Source organism: Prionailurus viverrinus, chromosome A1, assembly GCF_022837055.1.
Source record: "Prionailurus viverrinus isolate Anna chromosome A1, UM_Priviv_1.0, whole genome shotgun sequence".
In the NCBI taxonomy this organism is placed as follows: domain Eukaryota; kingdom Metazoa; phylum Chordata; class Mammalia; order Carnivora; family Felidae; genus Prionailurus; species Prionailurus viverrinus.
In genome coordinates, this window is record NC_062561.1 from 173,341,169 (window position 1) to 173,365,112 (window position 23,944).

The window sequence follows — 23,944 nt, forward strand, 5'->3', positions numbered from 1 at the left end:
CTTTTACAGTTTTGTCTTTTGGAGAAAGAAGCATGTGCTTTCTTCATAATTCTCTCATTTCTGGCTATTCCTTATTTATTTGTTTATTTAAGATTTTATTTTTGAGTAATCTCTACACCCAATTTATAAATGGGTCTTGAATTTATAATCCCTAGATTAGGAGTCACATGCTGCACTGACTGAACCAGGCAGGTGCCCTTCTGGCATTTCTTGAAGTCCTTCTTTTTTCTTTTTGATTGTCTTTTTATTCTACTTTCGGCTTTTTGCTTCATACTTGGATTATGATTCTCTTGTACATTTTCCTTTCTTCCCCAGCACAACCAGAATAGCTTCCTCCTCTCCATTCTTGTCTGCTCCTTTATTATAGCCTCGGTCTTACCCTCAGTCATACTGTCTATTCTACAAAATTCTTTTTTCCTGGAGAGTGCCCTCTTGGAGACCTCCACCCTTCTAGCCCAATCTAAACTGGTTGTACCCTAGATTTGCCAAACTACTGGCCTACTAGAATTCTTTTCAAAGCTCTCCCAGGTTGCATTTATTATCTCTTAAATTTCATGTTTTATGCTTTCTTGGTTTTCATTCTTATTTTGCTGGTGCACGTTGAAAAGTAATTTCCTTTGAGAGGATCATTAGGAAGTAAACTTCTGAGTCCTTATAGGACTAAAATGCCTGTTTCTCTTCTCACACGTATGCTCCCAGGTGGTCGTGGTCCGGGGTCCACACTTTGAGTACCTAGGTTGTAGGGGATAACTTCAACTTCCGGGCCTTTTTTTTTTTTTTTAAAGTAGGCTTCACACCCAGGGTGGAGCCCAATGCGTGGCCTGAACTCATGACCTTGAGATTGAGACCTGAGCTAAGGTCAAGAGTCTGACCCTTAACTGACTGAGCCACTTAGGTGCCTCCAGGGCCAGTTTTTCAATACATGTTTTTCTTTGTCATGCGCCAGATTTTCCTTAGATGTTGGCTGATTTTTGTTACTGTTTCATATTTAAGATGAGGGTATATAGGAGCTTATTTATTGACAGGCTTCTCTTTTATGTGAGTAGATAGGGTGCTAGCTCTTACATTGGGGATCCTTAAACCAGTGTGTGGGAGTTTTGCTTTGGGATGCCATCACCCAAACCTGTCTGCTAAAGTTAGGAAAGAGCCTTGGGTATTCTTCCTCCTTCCCCCGCTCTTTTGTAGGAGAAACTCCTGACTCCTTTAAAGGAGTGAAAGAAGAGTAGACATTCTTCTATTACATAAGTAGACCTTGCTGTTCCCTTTTCCCTTTTTAAAAATTGAAGTATATGACATAAGGTTACATTAGTTTCAAATGTACAACGTAAGTGATTTGGCAGCTCTGTTATGCTATGCTCCCAAGTCTAGCCACCATCTGTCACCATACAATGCTATTAAAATACCATTGACCATATTTCCTATGCCATACCTTTTGTCTCTGTGATTGACTCTTTCTAAATTGGAGGCGTGTATCTCCCTCTCCTTTCACCCATTTTGCCCATCCCTGTAATCCCCTCTCCTCTGACAAGCATCAGTTTATTCTCTGTATTTATGGGTCTGTTTCTGTTTTGTTGGCTCATTTGTTTTGTTTGTTTGTTTTTATATACCAGACATGAGTGAAATCATTTGGTATGTGTCTTTCTCTCACTTACTTCACTTGGTGTAATACTCTCTAGGTGCATCCATGTTTTCTCAAATGGCAAGTTCTTATTCTTTTTTATGACTCAGTGATACTCCACTGTGTATATATGTATCTATATCTATCTATCTATCTATGTATCTTTATCCATTCATTTATTGATGGACACTTAGGTTGCTTCTGTATCTTGGCTATTGTAAATAATGCTGCAATAAACATAGGGGTGTGTATATCTTCTTGAATTAGTGTTTTTGTTTTCTTTCGGTTAATATCCAGTAGTGGAATTAACAGATCATATCGTATTTCTGTTTTTTAATTTTTTGAGAACTCTTGATATTGTTTTCCACAGTGGCTGCACCAAGGTAAATTCTCACCAACAATCACATGGGTTTCTTTTTCTCCTTGCCAACAGTTATTATTTCTTATCCTTTGGTTGTGGCCATTGTGAGATCTCATACTATCTCAGGTATGAGATGATATCTCATGGTTTTGATTTGCATTTCCCTGGTAATTAGTGATGTTGAGCATCTTTTCATGTGTCTCTTTGCCATCTGTATGTCTATGGAAAAATACCTATTCAAGTCCTCTGTTGTTTTTAATTGGATTATTTGTTTTTTGATGTTGTGTAAGTTCTTTATATATTTTGTCTATTAACCCTTTATTGGATATATCATTTGGGAATATCTTCTTCCATTTAATAGGTTGCATTGTTGTTTTGTTGATGGTTCCTTTGCTGTGCTAAAGCTTTTTATTTTGGCATAGTCCCAATGGTTTATTTTTTGCTTCTGTTTTCTTTCCTGAACAGACATACCCAGAAAAATGTTGCTAAGTTGGATGTCAAAGAAATTACTGCCTATGTTTTCTTCCGGGAGTTTTATGGTTTCATGTTTTACATTTAGATCTTTAGTCCATTTTGAGTTTATTTATGTGTGTGGTGTTAGAAAGTGGTCCAGTTTCATTCTTTTGCAGTTGGATGTCCAGTTTTACCTGCACCATGTATTGAAGAGACGATCTTTTCCCCGTATGTGTTCTTGGATCCTTTGTTGTAGATTAATTGGCCACAGAAACGTGGGTTTATTTCTGGGCTCTCTGTTCCATTGATCTGCATGTCTATTTTTGTGTAGTACCATAGTGCGAGTGGGGGAGAGGGACAGAGGAGAGAGAGAATTCCACTCAGTGTGGAGCCCATAACCCTGGGATCATGACGTGAACTGAAATCACGAGTAAGATTCTCAACCAAATGAGCCACCCAGACACCCCAGTCCTGTACTATTTTGATTATAGCTTTGTGTTATATCTTGAAATCTGGGATTGTGATACCTCCGTCTGTATTCTTTATCAAGAAAGCTTTGGCTATTTGGGGTCTTTCGTAGTTCCATACAAATGTTAGAATTATTTGTTCTACTTCTGTAAAAAATGCTATTGGTATTTTGGTAGGAGTTGCGTTAAATCTGTAGATTGCTTTGGGCAGTATGGACATTTTAACAATATTCTTGTAATCCATGAGCATGGAATGTCTTTCCATTTGTGTTGTCTTCAATTTTTTTCATCATTGTTTTATAGTTTTCAGATTATAGGTCTTTTACCTCCTTGGTTAAGTTTATTCCTAGATAATTTATTCTTTTTTGGTGCAGTTGTAAATGAGCTTGTCTTGTTATTCTACTTCATTATTGGTGTATAGAAATGCAATAGATTACTGTATATTAATTTTGTATCCTGTAACTTTGCTGAATTCATTCATTATTTCTAATAGTCTTTTTTTGTGTGGAATTTTTAGTTTTTTGTGTATAGTATCGTATCTGCACACAGTGACAGTTTTACTTCTTTCTTAGCAATTTTGATGCCTTTTTATTTCTTTTTCTTATCTGCTGCAGCTAAGCCTTTCAGTACTATGTTGAGTAAGTGGCAAGAATGGACATATCCTTGTCTTGTGTGCCTGATACTAGAAGAAAAGCTGTCAGTTTTTCACCATTGAGTATGATGTTAGCTGTGGGTTTGTTATATGTGGTCTTTATTATGTTGAGGTATGCTTTTTCTAAACCCACTATTTTGAGATTTTTTAAAAAAATTTTTAATGTTTATTTTTGAGAGAGAGAGAGAGAGAGACAGAGTGTGAGCAGGGGAGGAGCAGAGAGGGAGACACAGAATCTGAAGCAAGCTTCAGGCTCTGAACTGTCAGCACAGAGCCCAACATGGGGCTCGAACTCACGAACCACGAGATTATAACCTGAGCCGAAGTTGGTCGCTTAACCAACTGAGCCACCCAGGTGCCCCTGTTTTGAGAGTTTTTATCATGATCGGATGTTGAATTTTGCCAAATTTTTTTTTTTTATCTGTTGAGATGCTCATATGATTTTTATTCTCCATTATATTAATGCAGTGTATCTTGATTGATTTGTGTATATTGACCCATCTTAGCATCCCAGGAATAAATCTCAATTGATAGTAGTGACTGATCCTTTTAATATATTGTTGCATGCAGTTTGCTCATGTTTTGTTGAGGTTTTTTACATCAGTGTTTATCAGGGATATTGGGCCTGTAGTTTTCTTCTTTTGTAGTGTCTTTGTCTAGTTTTGGTATCAGTGTAATGCTGGCCTTGGAGAATGTACTTGGAAGTTTTGTTTCCTGTTGCACTTTTTGGAATGGTTTGAGGCGAATAGGTATTAACTCTTTAAATGTTTGGTGGCATTCACTTGTGAATCCATCTGGTCCTGGACTTTTGTTTGTTGGGAGTTTTTTTGATTACTGATTCAGTTTTGTTACTAGGAATCAAGTCTATTCAGATTTTCTGTTTCTTCCTGATTCACTTTTAGAAAATTGTATGTTTCTAGGAATTTATCCATTTCTTCTAGGTTGTCAAATTTGTTGGCATATAATTTTTTATAGTAGTTTCTTATAATCATTTGTATTTCTGTGGTGTCCATTCTTCTCTTTCGTTTCTGATTTATTTTACTTGGGTCTTTTTTCTTTTTCTCTTGATGAGTCTAGCTAAAGGTTTATCATTGTTTATCTTTTCAAAGAACCAGCTCTTGGTTTCATTGATCTTTTCTGTGTTGTTTTTTTTTTTGTTTTTTTTTTTTAGGTTCTATATCATTTATTACTGCTCTGATCTTTATTATTTCCTTTTTTCTACTAACTTTGGCCTGTTCTTTTTTTAGTTTCTTTAGGTGTAAGATTGTTTGAGATTTTTCTTGTTTCTTAAGGCAGACCTGTATTGCTATAAATTTCCTTCTTACAGCTGTTTTTGCTGCATCTCAAAGATTTTGGACTGTTGTGTTTTCACTGTCATTGGCCTCCATGTATTTTTTTTATTTCCTCTTTAATTTCATTTGCCCATTGGTTGTTTAGTAGCATGTTGTTTAGTTCCCATGTGTTTTTCTTTTTTTTTTTTTTTCTTGTAATTGAGTTCTAGTTTTATACTGTTGTGGTTGGAAAAGATGCATGATATGATGTCAGTCTTCTTAAATTTACTGACACTTGTTTTGTAGCCTAATGTGTGATCCATCCCAGGGAATGTTTCATGTGTACTTGAAAAGAATGTGTATTCTGTTGTTTTAGTATGGAATATTCTGTATATATCTGTTAAGTCCATTTGGTGTAACGTGTCAAAGACATGTTTCCTTACTGATTTTCTTTGTCTGGATGATCTATCAGTTGATGTTAAAGTGGGGTGTTCAGGTCCCCTGCTATTATTGTATTACTGTCAGTTTCTTTCTCTATGTCTGTTAATAATTGTTTTATGTATTTAGGTGCTTCAGGGTTGGGTACATAGATATTTACAATTGCATATCCTCTTTTTTGTATTGATCGTTTTATCATTAAGTAATTCCCTTTGGCTCTTGTTACAGTATTTGTTTTGAGATCTGTTTTGTTTAATATAAGTATTGCTGCTCTGGTGGTGTTTTGTTTTTCTTGTTTTTGTTTGTTTCTTTTCTTCTCTCTTTTTTTTTTTTTTTTTTGCTGCTTCCATCTGCATGGAATATCTTTTTCCATCTCATCACTCAGTCTGTATGTGTCTTTAAGGTCTGAGGTGAATCTTTTCTAAACGGCCTATTGCTGGGTCTTGTTTTTTGTCCATTCTGTCACCCTGTGTCTTTTGTTTGAAGCATTTAGACCATTTACATTTAAAGTAATTGTCGGGGCGCCTGGGTGGCGCAGTCGGTTGAGTGTCCGACTTCAGCCAGGTCACGATCTGGCGGTCCGGGAGTTCGAGCCCCGCGTCGGGCTCTGGGCTGATGGCTCGGAGCCTGGAGCCTGTTTCCGATTCTGTGTCTCCCTCTCTCTCTGCCCCTCCCCCGCTCATGCTCTGTCTCTCTCTGTCCCAAAAATAAATAAAAACGTTGAAAAAAAAATTTTTAAAGTAATTGTCAATAGGTGTATACTTATGCCATGATGTTACTTGTTTTCTGGTTATGTAGTTCTTGTCTGTTCCTTTCTTCTTTTGCTCTTGTATTGATGAGTTTCTTTGCTGCTATACTTGGTTTGCTTTTTTATTTTTTGTGTATCTATTATAGGTTTTTGGTGTGAAGTTACCGTGAGGTTAGTATATAACATCTTAAATATGTAGCAGTCTATATTAAAGTTGATGGTCACTTAAACTTGAACACATTCTAAAAGAATTTCATTTTTACCAACCCTCCATGTTTTATGTATATGTTGTCATATTTCACATCTTTTTGTGAGTCACCTTAACTAATTGTTTAGATATAACTGATTTGACTGTTTCTTTCATTTAACCTTCATATTAGCTTTATAATTGCTTAGTACCCTTATTGTATATTAGCTTTTATTCATGAATTTTTTTCCATTCATAATTTTCTTTTAATTATAGCTTTTTATTTCCCACTTAATGAAGTCCCTTTAATGTTCCTTAAGGCTGGTTTAGTGGTGATGAACTCCTTTCACTTTTGTGTGGGTAACTGTTTATCTCCTCTTCAATTCTGAATAGTAATCTTGCTGGGTAGATCATTCTTCTTTGCAGTTCTTTCCTTTCAGCATTTTGAATATATCATGCCACTCCTTTCTGGCCTGCAAAATTTTTGCTGGAAAATTAGCTGATAGATTTGTGGGATATTCCTTGTACATGACTATTTGCCTCTTTCTTTCTGCTTTTAAAACTTTTAAAATTTTTAGTCTTTGACATTTTAATTATTATGTGTCGTGGTATAGAACTCTTTGGGTTCATCTTTCTCTCCTTTTGGGACTCCTTCTAATACAAATGTTTGTTCGCTTGATGTTATCCAAGAGATCTCATAACCTATCCTGTATTTTTTCTTTTTTTACTATCCAGCTTGGGTACTTTCCATTATCCTATTTTTCAGATTGCTGCTCCTGCATCCTCTAATTTTTTTAAGCTTATTTATTTATTTTGAGAGAGAATGTGCATGTGGGAGCAAGCAGGGAAGGGGCAGAGAGAGAGTGAGAGAGAGAAAATTCCAAGAAGGCTCTGTACCCGTGGGATTCTTTACTTGAGGCTTTAACCCATGAACCGTGAGGTCATGACCTCAGCTAAAATCAAGAGTTGGATGTTTAACCCTCTGAGCCACCCAGGTGCCCCTTCTAATGATTTTTGTTTTTTTAAACACTCAGGCCTTTTTTTTTTTTTTTTCTTTTTTTCCCGAGAGAGAGAGAGAGAGAGAGAGAGAGAGAGAGAGAAGGAGAGGGGCAGAGGGAGAGAGAAAGAGAATCTTAAGCAGGCTTCACACTCTGTGGGATGTCCTGGCATGTTTCTCCTTTTTCTTAACTCCCTTTTCCAGTTGACCTTTCTTCACTTGGGGCTTTTCTGGGTTGGGATGGGAATGAAATTGGATTTCTTTGTGCTATGCACTTTTTGCCACATTTTAGATTGTGGTTAGTGTCTAGAAACTTTACTAGAAATGAAAATTTCTGTTTAAAGATAGTAGGTTGTACATAGACATCTACTCCACTAAAAGAGTAAAGTTTAAAAATTCTTAAGTACATAAAACCACAAGAAAAGGAAGAATGGGTGAAAGGATGAGCAACAAAATTTCGGAACTATAAAGCAAAAAGGAATACTGTATATGACTTAGTAGATCTAATAGACCCGAATGAGAGTGGTGTAATGGTGTCAATCTATTCTAAAATAAGAATATTGAAAAATGAAAGAAGTGAACTTATATATCCTGTGTACATATATATACACATATATATCCTGAAAGCCCTCGGCCTTCTTCTGTTCTGCTCCTAGAATGTGGCAGCTTGCCCTTTACTCTCCCAAATCTGACATTGGAAGATTCTTTAGGTGATTTGACTAGCTCGTGAGGAAAGACTTAATGACACTGACATTGGTTCCCCAATTAAATGGCTCAGCCTGATCACTTACCTTAAATGATGCCTTATAGTTTGATAAGCCTTCTAAATAGCTTTGTGGCCTTTCACTTAAATATGGATATCTGACATAGGCTTCTTAACATTAAAAGGTAGAGTTTAAAGCTCAAAGAAAAGAAAAGCAACTGGGAGCAAGCAAACTATGCAGGTAGAAGAAAATTTAAACTATATTGATCTCCTTAGAGGGGTAGATTTTTACAATCATGGAATAACAGGATAATCTATAAAAGCATAATTTAAACAAAGATAGCATTTGGAAATTAAAAATATGAGAGCAGAAACAATCTTAATAGATGGTTTGCAAGATACAGTTAATAATGTTCCTCAGAAGGTTGGGGTGGGGGGCAGAGGAGGAATCAAAGGTAGGAAATATCAGAGGAGAGTAAAGAATCATGAGGATCAGTCCATGAGGTCCTTCAGCACTGAGGGATGTGAATTTCCAAAGAAGCAAGGTCCATTCATTGGCCAGTGCAGTAGATGAAAAATAGACAGCTGGGAAATTTCGTAATACTGGGGACAGAAGGAAGAACCTAGAAGCTTCCAGACTTAAAAAAAAATACATCAGACAAATCTGAAATGCTTTGTCTTCTCACCATCAAAATTGGAGGCAGATGGGAGACAGCACTGTCTTCAAAATGATTTCCAGCCTAGAATTCTTTATCCAGCCTGTCAGCTCTGAGGATAACGATATTTTCAGATGTACAGTATCTCAGTACTTATCCCCCTTGCATCCTTCCTTCAGAAGGTTTGGGAAGGTATACTTCATGAAAAGAATAAAGAAAATTAAGGAGGAAGACAGGATATAGGAATCCTGGACTCTGTAGGGTAGAGGCATGGGGAACCATAGGATGCTAGTAAGAGGACAGGTAGTATGATAGATGTGTATCAGCTGTAGATGATAAGCAGCCGATTGGAACAGGTGAGAGGGCTCAACGATAGTCTTGGAGATGAAACTGATGTGTCTGAATTAACATTTGAGAAAAAAATTTAGGAAACTAGTGGAAGGTTGAATTAGTGATAGGGATGATATAGAGAAAATGAAGCAAATGCAATGATAAGACATTAATTATGGGAAGAACAAAGGATTGTGCAGGAAAGAAAAAGTAATCCTAGCTTACCACGTGGCTTAATTGTGAATTGCATTTACAGAATCATAATAATGTAAAGACTGAGTGCTCATCTAACTCTGGTTATCACTGGGAATGATTTTCCCCCCTTTAGGGGACATTTGCATTACCTGGAGATCTTTTTAGCTGTTATATTTTGGTGGGGAGTGCTAATGAGTAGAGGCTAGGGATGCACTGAACATGATGCAGTGCACAGGAAAGCTCTTCTCAACATAGACGTCTCTTCTTCAAAATGTCAGTAGTGCTGAAGTTGACATCCTAACCAAAATTGTGATACAGTTTTGTTGGGTGGATGGAGAGATGAGAAGGGTGTGTAGAATGGGAGTGGGAATGGAGTTAATTCCATAATGGAAGTCAGTAGAAAATGCCCCAAACTGAGCAAATAATAAATGTCTAGAGTGTTTTAGGGATGTGTTAAGTTAAATAAAATCAGATACAAAATTAGTTTTTTGCAGTGCTGTTTATCCTGTTTTACGACCCAGTGGTCATTCTTAGATGTGGGCAGTGGTCTGATATAGTTCAGTTCACAAAATTGGTGGTTTGCTATTCGTAGTCTAATCCAAGCTTGTGCAGTTTGGGATTGAGCCTCAGTTTGTAAACAATTTCCTGGGGCCATTTTCCTGAGCTGCTTCTCTTTAGCTATTTCCCTGATACTTAGTGGCTCTTTAGGTCTACCCTTTTGGTCCTTTAGTCAGAAGCCACTCTGGCACACACTTCATGTGTCTCTGCTCACGTCTGAGACCAAGTGGCTGAAGGTTAGAAGAAAAAAAACCAGTGAACATTAGCCCTACTCTCCTGGGAGCACATAGCTCTTGCGATTCAAGAGAAAGTTTCCTGTGCCTTAGAGTTATAGCCTCTGTGGGTCTCTGTTACACTATTGCTGCCACCTCTAACCATGATGGCATTGCTTGTGGGCTGGGGCATGGGAGAATGGAGAAAAGAAAAGAAAAACCCTACTCTCTGCAAGAGTTAGACTCCTCTCTTGACCCTTGAGGCTTGACCCTAGAGGGCTTCTGGGGCTCTCTCTTTCCCAGCTGGTGCTAACTTCTAACCCCCAGTCCGGCCAGGTGACACTAGAGGGTGGAAAAATGGTAAATTCACTTCAGATACTGTCCTCCCCAGTCTTCCTGCTACTGTTTACTTTTTACAGTCTTCAAGTAGCTGCTGTATGCTTTTTTTGTCCAGGTTTGATAGTGACATTTTATGGGAGGGACAGAGTGTGCTTGTTCCATCTAATCAGAATAGGACCTACGTAAGCATTTAAAAGATAAATTGTAACTATCAGTATGTCATTCTCAATGTATATGTCAAACAATTTGCTAGAATATAGGAATAAAAACAGGGAAAGATAGGGTACATTATCTCAGTGAACTACCTTAGAGGAGTTTGTGGACAGTGATAGTAAACGCCAGATAATTGTAAAGGAGTTGGGAGTCTCAGAGATTATATAAATCTGTTCAGAGGAGTCTGGTGTATCTACATAAGAGGGGTAATGTTTGTAAGTCATGAAGGATGAATTAGGAGTTTGCTAGGTGGACAAGGGAAAGGAAGTAGATATAGTATATAGATGACAATTTAAGATATTTCTAAGAATTTGGTATCCCTGGGTATAAAGAGCCCCTTAAAGTAATCCAAGAGGTTATGCAGGTGAGTAGGAACCAGATCTTGAATGCCATCTAGAAGAGTTTGGATTTTTTTATTTTAGATAATGCCACCGGGATTGCATGTTACACATTTTGTTCCTGGTGTATGTGCAGTTTAAGCTCCTTTTCTCCATAGTTTTTCTGTATTGAAATATAGGTTAATTGTACCTACATTCGTCTTACCATTTACTTATTTATTCCCTTATTGGAATGTTACATTATTTTTATAATTTAAAAGCATGTTTTTTGAACATGAACAAAAAAGGTTGATTTGAATCTTGGAAACAAGCAAAATTATTTGCTAGTGAATAGTGTGAGTGATCAAATTGTCAATAACTAATTCTTAATTTTTAAAAATAACTTAAAAACCTTTGGATTTTGGGGTGCCTGGGTGGCTCAGTTGGTTAAGTGTCTCACTTTTGCTCAGGTCATGATCTCATGGTCCATGGGTTCAAGCCCCACATCAGGCTCTGCTGACAGTTTGGACCTGGAGCCTGCTTCAGATTCTGTGTCTGCCTCTCTCTCTCCCCACTCACGTTCTGTCTCTCTCTCTCAAAAATAAATAAATATTAAAAAATTTAGGGGCGCCTGGGTGGCTTGGTCGATTAAGCGTCCAACTTCAGCTCGGGTCATGATCTCACAGTCTGTGAGTTCAAGCCCCGCGTCGGGCTCTGTGCTGGCAGCTCAGAGCCTGGAGCCTGTTTCAGATTCTGTGTCTCCCTCTCTCTCTGCCCCTCCCCTGTTCATGCTCTGTCTCTCTCTGTCTCAAAAATAAATAAACGCTAAAAAAATAAAATAAAAAAATAAATTTAAAACAACCAATGGATTTCTTTTTTGTAGTTCAATCTGTCTCTCCAAGGCATTTCCAAAAAATTCTATGCAGTGGAAGAAGTAATGGGTGGTTGCTTAAGGAGTGCCGTGAATCCCATTCACTTAGATTTTTAAATTCTGACTTCTTAACAGAAATAGGGGTTTATTGTCTCAGTCACATGTATATGTAATATAGTGTATATTTATGCTGTATATATAAAATATGACCCCACCTTCCTTCAAATGTACTTGGAAAAGATAATTTAGGATTTTAAAAAGTGAGTATACTTTAAAAAGTTATTTTAAACGTACGTTTTAAGACGTGTTTTGAGCTCCAGTTCTGCAGATGGGGGTCTTTGAGAAGTGTAGTCTGTTAATTAAACAAGAGTTGATTTCTTGTCGCTTTGTAATACTTTAAACAAGAAGATTAAGCAGCTAACATCTTACCTATTTGAATGAATGAATATATTTGTACATTATATGCTGTGGCACCTGGGTGGCTCAGTTGGTTAGGCGTCCGACTCTTGATTTCAGGATTGTGGTTATGATCGCAGGATTGTAGGATCAAGCCCTATGTCAGGCTCTGTGCTGTCAGTGTGGAGCCTGTTTGGGACTCTCTCTCCCTCTCCTTTGTCCCTCCCCTGCTTGCGTGCACGCTCTCGCCCGCGCGCGCGCGCGCGCGCGCGCGCTCTCTCTCTCTCTCTCTCTGTCAGCAAAAAAAAAAAAAACCAAAAAACAGCGCTTTTTTTTTTTTTTTTAATGTTACCAGTCATGGGAGGAAATCCTAGTGAACGTTGTTTCCTTGCTCCCTTTATTTTGTTAACAAAGGGTAAATGGCCTCTTAAAAAAAACTCTATTATGAATGAGGTAACTGTGAAAAACTTTTTTCAGCCTTCTCTTCCTTGTGCAGCATTGGTGGTAGAGTGGTGAGCATAGCTGCCTTCTATCCAGACTCCTCTTCCCTACAGTAATGCTTCCAAATTTTCCTTCCTTGATCAGCACTTGGTCCCTTTTTTATGTTGGTGGTTAAAGCAGTTCAGTAGGTTAAATTCGTTACGGTTTGTAAATGTAATTTTAATGTTTTTTGTTTTTGACAGCCGATTTATTTTGCATATTCCCAGCGAGGAAAGAGACAATGCTATCCGAGTGTGTTTTCAGATTGAACTTGCCCATTGGTTTTACTTGGATTTCTACATGCAGAACACACCAGGATTACCTCAGTGTGGGATAAGAGACTTTGCTAAAGCTGATATCCTTTTTTTTTTACTATAATGACTGTCTTTCATTATTGCTAATAAAATATTTTAGTACAGATTTCCTTTTGCTTGTCTTTGAGATTTAAAACTTACTAGATAACTATACTTGGTTTCTAAAAATTGTCAATATAAATAGTAGACACAATTTAATAGTATATTTATTTTTATCTAGAGGACCCTTTGAAATAATGCAGTGATTGTTAGAATTAAATTTGATTTTCTCTTTCAGAAATAACTACCCTGTTTCTAGAACTGACCTCTGTTTTTACTTTGTTCTTGCTGTTCCATTTAACTAGATGATCTTTAATCAAATCACTACCTTTTGGGGATAGAAATTGTTAAATAATGATTGAATATTTAATATGTTAAAAGCAATGATTTTAGTTTTGTGGCAAATACAAAGAAGTCCTTGCTTTCAAAGTCTTTTTTTTCCCATTTACAAATAAGATAGAAGGTTGTCAGTTTATTAGTTATAAAAGATACATATGAAAATTTAAGATTATAAAAGAAGCTGTTAGAAGGCAAAAAAATTGGTGAATTGCTAATGGTCCCAATATTAAATGTGTTGAGAATTCAGAGATTTTTTAGGCAAAGCTATATTTGTAAGGGAATGTAGGATTTTATAAAGAGATAGGAGTGGGTAGTATGTTCCAGGTAAAGAAAAGGATTGAGCAAAATTGGAGAGTTGGAAAGAATAAGGGATACCATAGGCAGTAAATTAGTATATATTGAACAGACAATTCTTATGGGAAGATAGTAGGGAATAGGGATGGGAGGTATGTAGGGGGGATTTGTGGGTTCTTAGATATTGAGCCAAAGTGGTTTTTATTCTGTAGGTCATTGTTTTTAACTGTAAATCATGTATTCGAATGGAATTGTAACCACAAGTTCACTGTACTGTGCTAGAGTTGGAGGAAGAATGGAAATAACTCTTGTCCTCCGCTCCTAGCTATCATTCTCCTTGAGCTCCATGAAATATGGGTCAGCCCTGCCCCAGGTCTCTGCAGAAAATGGATGAAACACTTTGTTCTAGATCATTGGTAACCATAAAAATTTTTTAAATTTTTGATCAAGGCTGAGGAATATTATGCAAATCTTTTGAAATGGTATTCAAGAAGACTTAGTTGGCAGGAGAGGTTAAACCATAGGGTGGGCTGTCACATTACTTGAGATACGGAGCATTAAGGTCTTGAACCTTAGTAGAGGGACTACAAAGAAAAGACTGAAGAGACATTTCAGTGGCAGAAATGATCAGGCTGTTTGACTGATTAAATAATGGAGAAGTAAATGAAGAATCAAAGGGGGATAGAACTGCTATTGAACACTATCTTTGTTAAAGACTTGGTCATAGGTTCTGTGGAGAAATTATGGAGAACTTCGCTTTTAAGAAGCTGTAATCTAGTTACAGAAACGTGATCAAAACAGGCAAATCTGCTTCTGTGATCTATTTTGCATAGACTTAGGGTTCTACCAGAACAACTTTACATACTTTGGGGTTCTAGGCAAGATTTTGTGTGTGTATGCACATGAGTTTTAAACTTCCTTGCTAATAATTAAAAAAAAAAAAAAAGCCCAGAACTTTGTTTATATTATGTTTATTCAGTTGTATGGAGAAAAGCCTTTCTTGCTAATGTGATAGATTTCATTAAATAAGTGAGTGTTTACTCCATGCCAGGCATTATGTAGTGAACAAAGTGGTCTCAGTCCCTGTCTTCAAGATGAAAGGAAGTTATTAGTGCAGTATGGTAAGTTACGATAGGGTACTACTGAAGGGCATAGAGTAAAAGTTGATAACATAAGTTCTGGAGCCAGTTTACTTGGGTTAGGGTCCCATCTTTGCCATTTACTTGCCATGCGACCTTGGGCAGATTGTGGAGCTTTTCTGTACCTTTGTTTTCTTTTTTATAAATTATGTATAGCCTTGGGATTTTTCTTCAGTAAGTGCTCAGCAAGGTCAGTATAGAATGGGCATCCTGGATTTTCTCCTGGGTTAAAGTTTTGCTTAGGGATCTATGTTCAGAGAACAGTGGGGCAAAGGAATTTTGGAAATTGCTAAGAGATTGATTAAAGTGATAAGCCATATTGTTTAGGGAAGAAAATAAAAGCAGGAGGAGGGTGCTAATGCAGACAAATGAATATAGTCAAGATCAATGTACAATAATGATATAATGTGAGTTAATTAGAAGAATGCTGTAGAAAGTTATGGTCATGATGTTTTATTTCAGGCAAATTGCGGGAATAGTTTTAGTGATAGCAAGGTCCAGAATGTTGCTATGGGAATTGGTCTGAGAAGTGGGAATGGATAGGACAAGGAATACAAGGAACTGGGACTAGAGGTTGAGAGGAGTTGTCCATGAGGAAATTTGTATCATTATCATTAATTGTATCAAGATATCATTATCTTGATAATGGCAGGATTTTGGAGGACGATTACTGTCTAGATGATGGTTCTACCTAGAACAGATTTTTCATGTATTTGTAAAAATGTTAGTATAAGAAGAGTACTTAAGAAAAATTCACTAGATTATTAAAAAAAAAGATTATATGTATTCTGTATTCTTGTAAGAATATATTACAAGTGGGCATGTGCTTCAAATTTTTACTTTAATCAGTATAACCTCTTAACTACCGTTGACCCATGAACAATGTGGGGATTAGGAGTCCTGACCTCTGTGTAGTGTGAAGTCTGTGTATAACTTTGACTCCCCAAAACTTAACTGCTAATAGCCTACTGTTGACCAGAAGCCTTACCAGTAAAATAGCCAATAAACACGTGTTTTGCATGTGACATATATTATATACTGTATTCTCACAATAAAGTAACTAGAGGAAAGAAAACATTAGAAAGATTCTTTTCAGTGTTCTAAGTATATCTTGAACTGTAGTTGGTTCAGTCAACTCATTTTGTGGTTTTGGGGTAGAAAAAAATGAGTAAATGGAAAATGTAAATAGTAGTTGATTTATAATTTCTCTTGTTAAATCTTTATTTATTATTTTTTTTTTTAAAGTTTAATGGGTAGAAAAGTAAGATAACACTAATTTATGGACATGGTGATGCACCTTGCAGTTATTAGGAACACTGTAGGAAGAGGAAAGAGGAAGAACTGCATAAGTATCTTCCTCTCTGAACTATTAGGAGTTCTTTCTGCTTCGTGCATACTTTTGTTTTTCTATGGTAAAAATTTTATTGGAAGAAATAAACATTTATTTAAGATGTATACTTAAGATTCAAAAAAAAAAACCTGTGATGACTTTAATCTTTATTTATTTTTGACAGACAGGAGAGACAGAGCATGAGCAGGGGAGGGGCAGAGAGACGGAGACACAGAATCCGAAGCAGGCTCCAGGCTCTGAGCTGTCAGCACAGAGCCCAAAGCAGGGCTTGAACTCACGAGCCGTGAGATCATGACCTAAGCCGAAGTCGGATGCCCAACCGACTGAGCCACCCAGGCACTCCAAACCTGTGATGACTTTAAAACACATAAGAGGTTTTACTAAACATATAAAGCCAGACTATTATTGGGAAGTACCTTTCCAGAATGTTGGCAGGCTTGTATAGAATGAAAGGGTTAATGTTATATCCAAGCTTTGTCCTTTTTTCTCCCTTCCCCAATTAAAGGCATTTATGCTGAGATTCTATTATAGTGAGATTATATTGTAGATTGTATATTGAGGTTAACCTAGTATCTGTCTTTTGATTACAGTGTTGTCCTAGATGGTTGACTTCTTTGGGCTCTTTGAGGGCCTCTGTAGTTTTTACTACAACTCTAAAAACCAAAACAGATTGATTGATCTATTTATTTATTTAAATATTTGTTTACTTTTGAGAGAGAGACAGAGAGACAGAGTGTGAGTGGGGGAGGGGCAGAGAGAGAGGGAGACACAGAATCCAAAGCATGTTCCATGCTCTGAGCTGTCAGCACAGAGCCCGATGCGGGGCTTGAACCCATGAACCGTGAGATCATGACCTGAGCCAAAGTCGGATACTTAACCAACTGAGCCACTCAGGTGCCCGAAAACAGATTTTTTAAATAAAAAGCTATAGAACTTATAAAATAGTTTTCATGAAATAAATTTAATTCAATTTTTTTTTTTAAATCAACTGTCAGTCACAGTGTGAATATAGTGCTTCTTTGAGGGTATTTTGATGTGCCTGTACTAACCAGTTTTTCCACCACCTTTCTTTGCTATATATCTGTTAATGAAATCTTCCTTTCTATATTATGCTAGCTATATTCCTTTCTGTATTATGTATCATTTGACCTTAATACATCATTTGTATATTAGTTTCCTCCATTTTTAGTAGACCACAGCAGTAAGTAGTACTAGTACCAATATGGTCTCTGAAATCACGTAGTACTTGATATATGTGGTCATCCAAATGATTGAAAGTATGCTCATATTACCTGTTTTTAGGTTAACATCAAAATAAAAACAATAAATGTGTTCATAAAGGACTTGAGGACCCTTAAGAATACATCCTTGGTTTGAGAAACACTGTCATAACAAATATCTTTTCCCACACTTTCCATAATTAACAGTGTTGTAGTGATGAGGCATTTGATAGAGTATTGGAAGCCTGAGCATCTACTTTACAGGTTTAGGTTTTATCTACTTAAAAAATAAAAAATATTTTACTCTGCCCAGTATGGGGGGCAGGGCATGCCCAGTTTCTTTTGAAATAGGCTATACTTAATGCCCAGATTTACTTTTCTCTATAATTCTTAGTAATTCCTCATCTTAAAAATGTTTTTAATTATAAAACTAGTCAATACATGTGCATGGTGAAGACATTCAACAGTAGAGAATAGTGGTATACATCATCCCTAGTTCTCCTTCCCAGAGGTACCACTTTTACTTGGTTTGGTGGTTTCTACCTTTCACCAATGTATGTATACTGTACTTCTGTTTCTTGTGATCAGTTTTAGTGTTTGTTGACTCCTGATGTGGTGAATTTGACTCACTTAATGAGAAGTATTTGAGATGTTCACATGACCCTGAATTTGTGTTAGCATAGAGCTCTAAGACTGACTATGCAAATCTTACTTGATTTGTGTCCAGCTGAATGCAGAAGCTAGCAATGACTTGTTCAGGAGAAAACAAAGAGGGGAGGGGTAGTGACCAAGAAGGAGGAACAAAACTTAGGTGAAGATTTGAGTAATTTCATATAAAATTCATAGTTGATTTAAATAGGTTTCTTTTTATATATAAGTACTCAAGCTATATTTAGAGAGAAAGTAGCTTCCTTAACACTATGTATACTCTTCAGTCACTGTCCATTTTTGCTGCCTCAAGGTGAAGATGTGGAAAAAATTTTGGATGAATGGAAGGAATATAAAATGGGAGTACCAACATATGGTGCAATTATTCTTGATGAGACACTTGAAAATGTGAGTGTAATAAAAGATTTTTAGTGCAATCATCACCTGTTTTCATCATAAATAAAATGTATGTGCTATTTATATAGTGTTCTGAACTGAGGTTTGAAAATAGACTTTTAGTGCTGAAAGGCCAAAGTTTGTATATTTTTTCTGCATTCGGAGTCCTAATATTTTATACTTGTAGTATGACTTATTGCAAAGAAATGTCACTTTATTGAAGAAATACTTTAAAATGGGCAGAATGCCCATCTTCATACTGGTATAGTGAGACTTTTGGAAGATATTAAAACCAAGTACTGTATAAAAATATTGGTGATAACAGTTACTTGAAGGAAGGTTACTTCAAACACCTTTGACCTAGAAAGGAGTGTGGGAAAGGAAGGCAAGTTTTATTCTTACCTCTGCTCATTTTTATAGGTACTACTGGTTCAGGGGTACCTAGCAAAATCAGGCTGGGGATTTCCAAAAGGAAAAGTAAATAAAGAAGAAGCTCCTCATGATTGTGCTGCTAGAGAGGTGAGTTACTGCAGTTTGAAACACGGTAGCATTCGGTGATTATGCTTTGAGTAAAGTACTTTTTAGTCATGGAAATTTACTGTTTGGACCATCTAATCCTCTTTCTAGAACTTGACTGCAAGAAGTAACTTATCTTTTGTAAGGTGACTGTTGATTCTTTTGTCCACATGTATCGCTTATTCTTCCCTTATTTGTTTCCGTTTTCTTTTATTCTCCATTTTTAATTCTGTTATCTCTAACTCCTTCTCTACCTTGTTTTAAAATTGGATTTGCAGTTGGTAAAACACTTTGGCATTTACAACCCCTGTTTTATGTTTATTGTCTTGGCTTCCAGACAAGTGCACAATTTGTGCTTCCTTAAGAAATTTACATTTGTTGCTCAAACCCACTCTACCTTCCCACTGCCTGTAAGATGAAGTTTAATTCTTTAAACTATTGAAATTCCATCCCTTATTCCTGACACAAAATTTAGCCATTCCTAAATTTACCTTTATTCTCAGTCAAAAGAATTTATTCTCTGTTACTTGAATTTAACTGATTTGTTTCAGCCTCTAAACTTTGCTTATATTATCTCCTTACTCGGAAAGTTGTCTTTTCCTAACTATTCAAATCCTATCTAGACCGAGCTCAAATTATGACTTTTCTTATTTGTAAAGTGAGGTTTAGCATGAATAACTTCTTTTTTTCTTTTTTTAAATGTTTATTCATTTTTTGAAAGAGGGAGAGAGAGAGTACAAGCAGAGGAGGGGCAGAGAGAGAGGAGACAAAATTCAAAGCAGGCTCCAAGCTCTGAGCTGTCAGCACAAAGCCTGATGGAAGACTCGAACTCATGAACCATGAGATCATGACCTGAACGGTTGGACGCTTAACCTGACTGAGCCACCCAGACGCCCCCCTCCTTTTTTGTTTTAATTGAGGTGTAGTTTATACACAGTGTTAGTTTCAGGTGTAGACTAGAGTGGTTCAGAAAATCTGTATACATCAATGCTATGCTTACCACAAGTGTAGCTATCATTTGTCACCATACAACGCTATTACAATACCATTGGCTGTGTTCCCAATACTGAATCTTTTATCCCTGTGTTTTATTTATTTCATAACCGGAAGCCTGTACTTCCACTACCCTTCATCATTTTGTTCCTCCCCTAAACCACCTCCCCTGTGGCAGCCATCAGTTTGTTTTCTGTACTTGTGGATCTTTTTCTGCTTTTTGTTTTTGTTTAAAAAAAATTTTTTTTTTAATGTGTATTTATTTTTGAGAGAGACAGAGACAGAATGTGAGTGGGTTAGAGGCAGAGAGAGAGGGAGACACAGAATCTGAAGCAGGCTCCAGGCTCTGAGCTGTTAGCACAGAGCCTGATGCGGGCCCGAACCCACAAGCTGTGAGATCATGACCCAAGCTGAAGTCGGACGCTCAACCAACTGAGCCACCCAGGCGCCCCTGTTTTTGTTTTTTTAGATTCCAAATATAAGTGAAATAATATAGTAATGTCTTTCTCTGACTTATTTCACCTAACATCATACCCTCTAGACTATCCACGTTGTTGCAAATGGCAAGATCTCGTTCTTTTTTTTATGGCCGAGTGGTATTCGTGTGTGTGCGTGCGCGCGCACGTACGTGTATGTACGTACGTGTGTACGTACCCCACATCTTCTTTATCCATTCATCTATCCATGGGCACTTGGGTTGCTTCCATGTCTTGGTTATTGTAAATAATGCTGCAATAAACATAGGGGTGCTTATGCCCTATATTAGGGTATATGTAAAAACACTGCTTCAATAGTGTTTTTGTATTCTTTGTGTAAATACTAGTGGAATTATTGGATCATATGGTATTTCTATTTTTAATTTTTGAGGAACCTCTATGCTCTTTGCACAGTGGCTACACCAGTTTGCATCTCCACCAGCAGCGCACGAGGGTTTCTTTTTCTCCACATCCTCACCAGTACTTGTTATTTCTTATCTTTTTGATTGTGGCCATTCTGTAGAGTGAATAATTTCTAAAGTTCATTCGTTTTTTCTTTTTCATTTTAGAGAGCACATGGGAACGGGGGAGAGGGGCAGAGGGAGGGAGAGAATCTTAAGCAGGCTCAGTGTGGAGCCCAATGTGGGACTCGATCCCACATCTCTGGGATCATGACGTGAGCCAAAATCAAGAGTCAGACACTCAACCAACTGAGCAAACCAGGCATCCCTAAGGTTCTTTCTTAATTAAAATTCTGTTTATTTTAAAGTTTAACCAGTGAGCTCTATCCTATGGTAGTCTCTGAACTTTAATAACAGTTGTTGTCTAGACATTTGCTTGGCATTAATTATGTAGTACCTGTTATACGTTGTGGACTGTATTCTTGTTTATGAATTCCTTATCTTTTATCACATTACATCTTCTTGAAATTTGAGAAGTTGAGCTATAAAGAAGCACAATATAATGGAGAGAGAACTGCTCTAGGAGTTGAAGATTTGTTCCAGTACGTTTCTAGTAAATGCTAGTCAATATCCTAGAGACTTTGGGTGAGCCACTTAATCTTTGTAAGATACACGTACTATTAAGAGTTATTTAAGGGCTTCATAACTAGAAGTAAATATCTTTAAAATCTAAGGTGGTAGTGATTAACTTTGAGATATTTTTGAGACGGCAGTATGGATTTTATGGCATATTTCATTTGGATCTGTTGCCTTACTTTGTCTTGACTCAGTATTTTCCTGTAGCAACGTTCACCTGGTTTAAGTTTGGATGTAATTATTGGTGAGTGATAGTAATTAAAATTCTTACAAACCACTAACATATTTATTTAACATAGAAAAACCATTAGTGGTTATTTACTTTGGAGTAGGATTTAAAAAAATGATTGAAAATGCTACCTTTCTAATTCAGTATGGAACGCTTTCTAAGTAAGTATTTGCAATAGCTTATAGACCAATAATACAAGTAAATGAAGGTTTACCCACACCCCTTAATATTGAAAGGTAACAGGTGAGAAATTGACACATCCTCTAAGACCTTTCCCTTTCTGTGGATAGTAGGAGACTAAATGGAGCGGTTGTAAAGTCTTCCCTTTTATGTCTTCAAATTTTGTGGTCCTCATGCTCATAAGGAAGACAAAATAGAAAGCTTAGCATCCTACTTAGAGGAATTGATCGCTAATCCTGTACGTAGAGTTAGACTGGTCCTACAGCAGTATGATAATTGTCTGGGTCCAGAAAAGAGACTACATTAACTGGAAAACAGGCTAAATTTGGTGAGATCAGCTGTCTCTGTAATTGGATCTTTTTGAGGAAACTTAGAGAACATCAAATATTTAAATTTGCAAAGCTGAAGTAGTACCCCAGACCCAAGGGATCATCTACATCTACCATTAGAACCTTCCTTCTGACAAATTTTATACACTATATTGTAAGAGGCTGGGTGATGCAGAAATATAGGATATGGGGGTGGGCAGAGGCAATTAACCTGTGAACTGAGGCACTCAGTTTTCACTTCAGTTTATCTTGTTTGTTTTCTACTCTGAAATACTAAGATAAAAGACTGTCCTATTCATGTGGTGCTAATTTCAGTAATAATTCTAGATCACCATAATTTGTAAGAAAGAAAAAGTTTATTAGGGCATGGGGAATGAGAGAATGGAGTGTAAATGATAGGATGCTACAGAGAATCTTGTGGGGAGGGATACAGCCATTATGGAAGAGGATCAGCTCCATTTTATAGGAGAAGAACTGAAACAGATCAGTTTAGTAACATGCCCAAGGTCTCACAGTGAGCAGCAGAACAGGGATGCAGAACCTTGGTTGGGCTCTTCAGTCCATGTTTCTGACTACTACAATATAGGCAGTCAAGGAATATTTGTAAATGGGTATTTCTAAACACACACAGAGATGGAAACAGAAGGAATTTGTGATTTTTAAGTACTGTGTATCTATTTTCTAATAACGTTTACCTTTCTCAGGTGAATATGTATACTTTTTTTTTTTTTTCTGTTTTAGAGCTTTTGCCTTGCTCTGAGGAAAGCATAGGTATTCTTCGAAACCATAGACCCTTAATTTCAAGGAAAGACTTTTTCCTTTAGATAGTGAGAATTAATCCTTTTAAACTTTCAGATCTAAGTAACATCCTCTTTTAGCTGATAAAGGAACATGTCAGAAAAAAACTTGTCTTTAATTTTTCTACATTTTTGGATTAGAATTTGATTTTTATTTTTGGTTTTTAAATGGTTGCCTTTGTTATAAAGAGAGAAAAATTTGGGGGTTAAGGTTGAGCATTCCTATATTAGTCCAGTCAGGCTGCCATAACAAAATACCACAGATGGAGTAGCTTAAACTCAACAGAAATTTAAGTTTTAGAGGCTGAGAAGGCCAAGATCAAGGTTCCTGGTGAGGGTTCTCATGCTGGCTTGCAGGTGGCTGCTTTCTTGCTTTGTGCTCATGTGGTCTTTTTCCTGGGTGCCTGTGTGAGTGCAGAGAGCTCGCCCTTTGTTGTTGTCATCTTATAAGAACACCCCCAACCTTAATGTCCTTATTAGGCCCCCAACCTTATGTCCTCATTTTACCTTTATCGCCTCCTCACAGGCCCTATTTCTAAATACAGTCAGTCGCATTAAGGGTTGGGCCTTCAACTTAGGAATTTTGGTAGGACAAAGTTCAGTGCAAAGCAGCTGCCATTTTCGAGTTTGAAAGTGTTCAACTAGCAGTCCTAGACTTGTAGTGTATGTTTCTGCCACTTGGTGGTGCTGCAGTATAACAGAAGCAGTGCTGTGTGGCCCTGGTGGGGGGAGTATCACCAAAGTCTTAGTTTAAAACCAGATTGTTATTTTTTGTAGGAGTTCATGTTAATATTACAGTTTTCCTTTTAATTTTCACTTGTATTAACCTGTCAGGAAGTGTTCTATCTGAAATTTTTTAGCTGCCATTAGACTTAGGCTAATGCTTTAAACTTTTTTTTCTTTTAATTTTTTTTTCTTTTAAGTTACGTGTTTCTGTCATGAGTGTTTAAGCTTGTTTTAAGTTGCTAAATAACATTTTAATTTGGTTTATTATAGTTAAGTTAATGTTGTTATTTCATTATATGTGGCTGTCCAGAGGTGTTTTTGTTAAAGCAGAATCTGATCCATCTTCTAAGAACTGTTTATGTGATCTGAGCTGAAAGAAACACTGAAAGCAGGTTTCTCAGGGACAAGGTATGAATAATTAATAGAAAGCTTAGTGCCATCTTTTTTGTTTGTTTGTTT

At 36.8% G+C, this 23,944-nt stretch overlaps 1 protein-coding gene across 2 annotated transcripts in view; it reads left to right on the forward strand.

Moving 5' to 3' along the window:
- DCP2 (decapping mRNA 2) overlaps window positions 1-23,944 on the forward strand; it is a 77,708-nt gene that overhangs the window by 4,970 nt on the left and 48,794 nt on the right. For both annotated transcript variants that reach the window (XR_007156450.1, XM_047878966.1), the window contains exons 2-4: window positions 12,666-12,817; window positions 18,087-18,214; window positions 18,623-18,721. Coding sequence is in view for 1 of the 2 variants with exons in the window: in XM_047878966.1 (XP_047734922.1) it covers window positions 12,666-12,817; window positions 18,087-18,214; window positions 18,623-18,721 (379 nt within the window). In the remaining variant the exon portion in view is untranslated. The remainder of the gene's footprint in view (window positions 1-12,665; window positions 12,818-18,086; window positions 18,215-18,622; window positions 18,722-23,944) is intronic.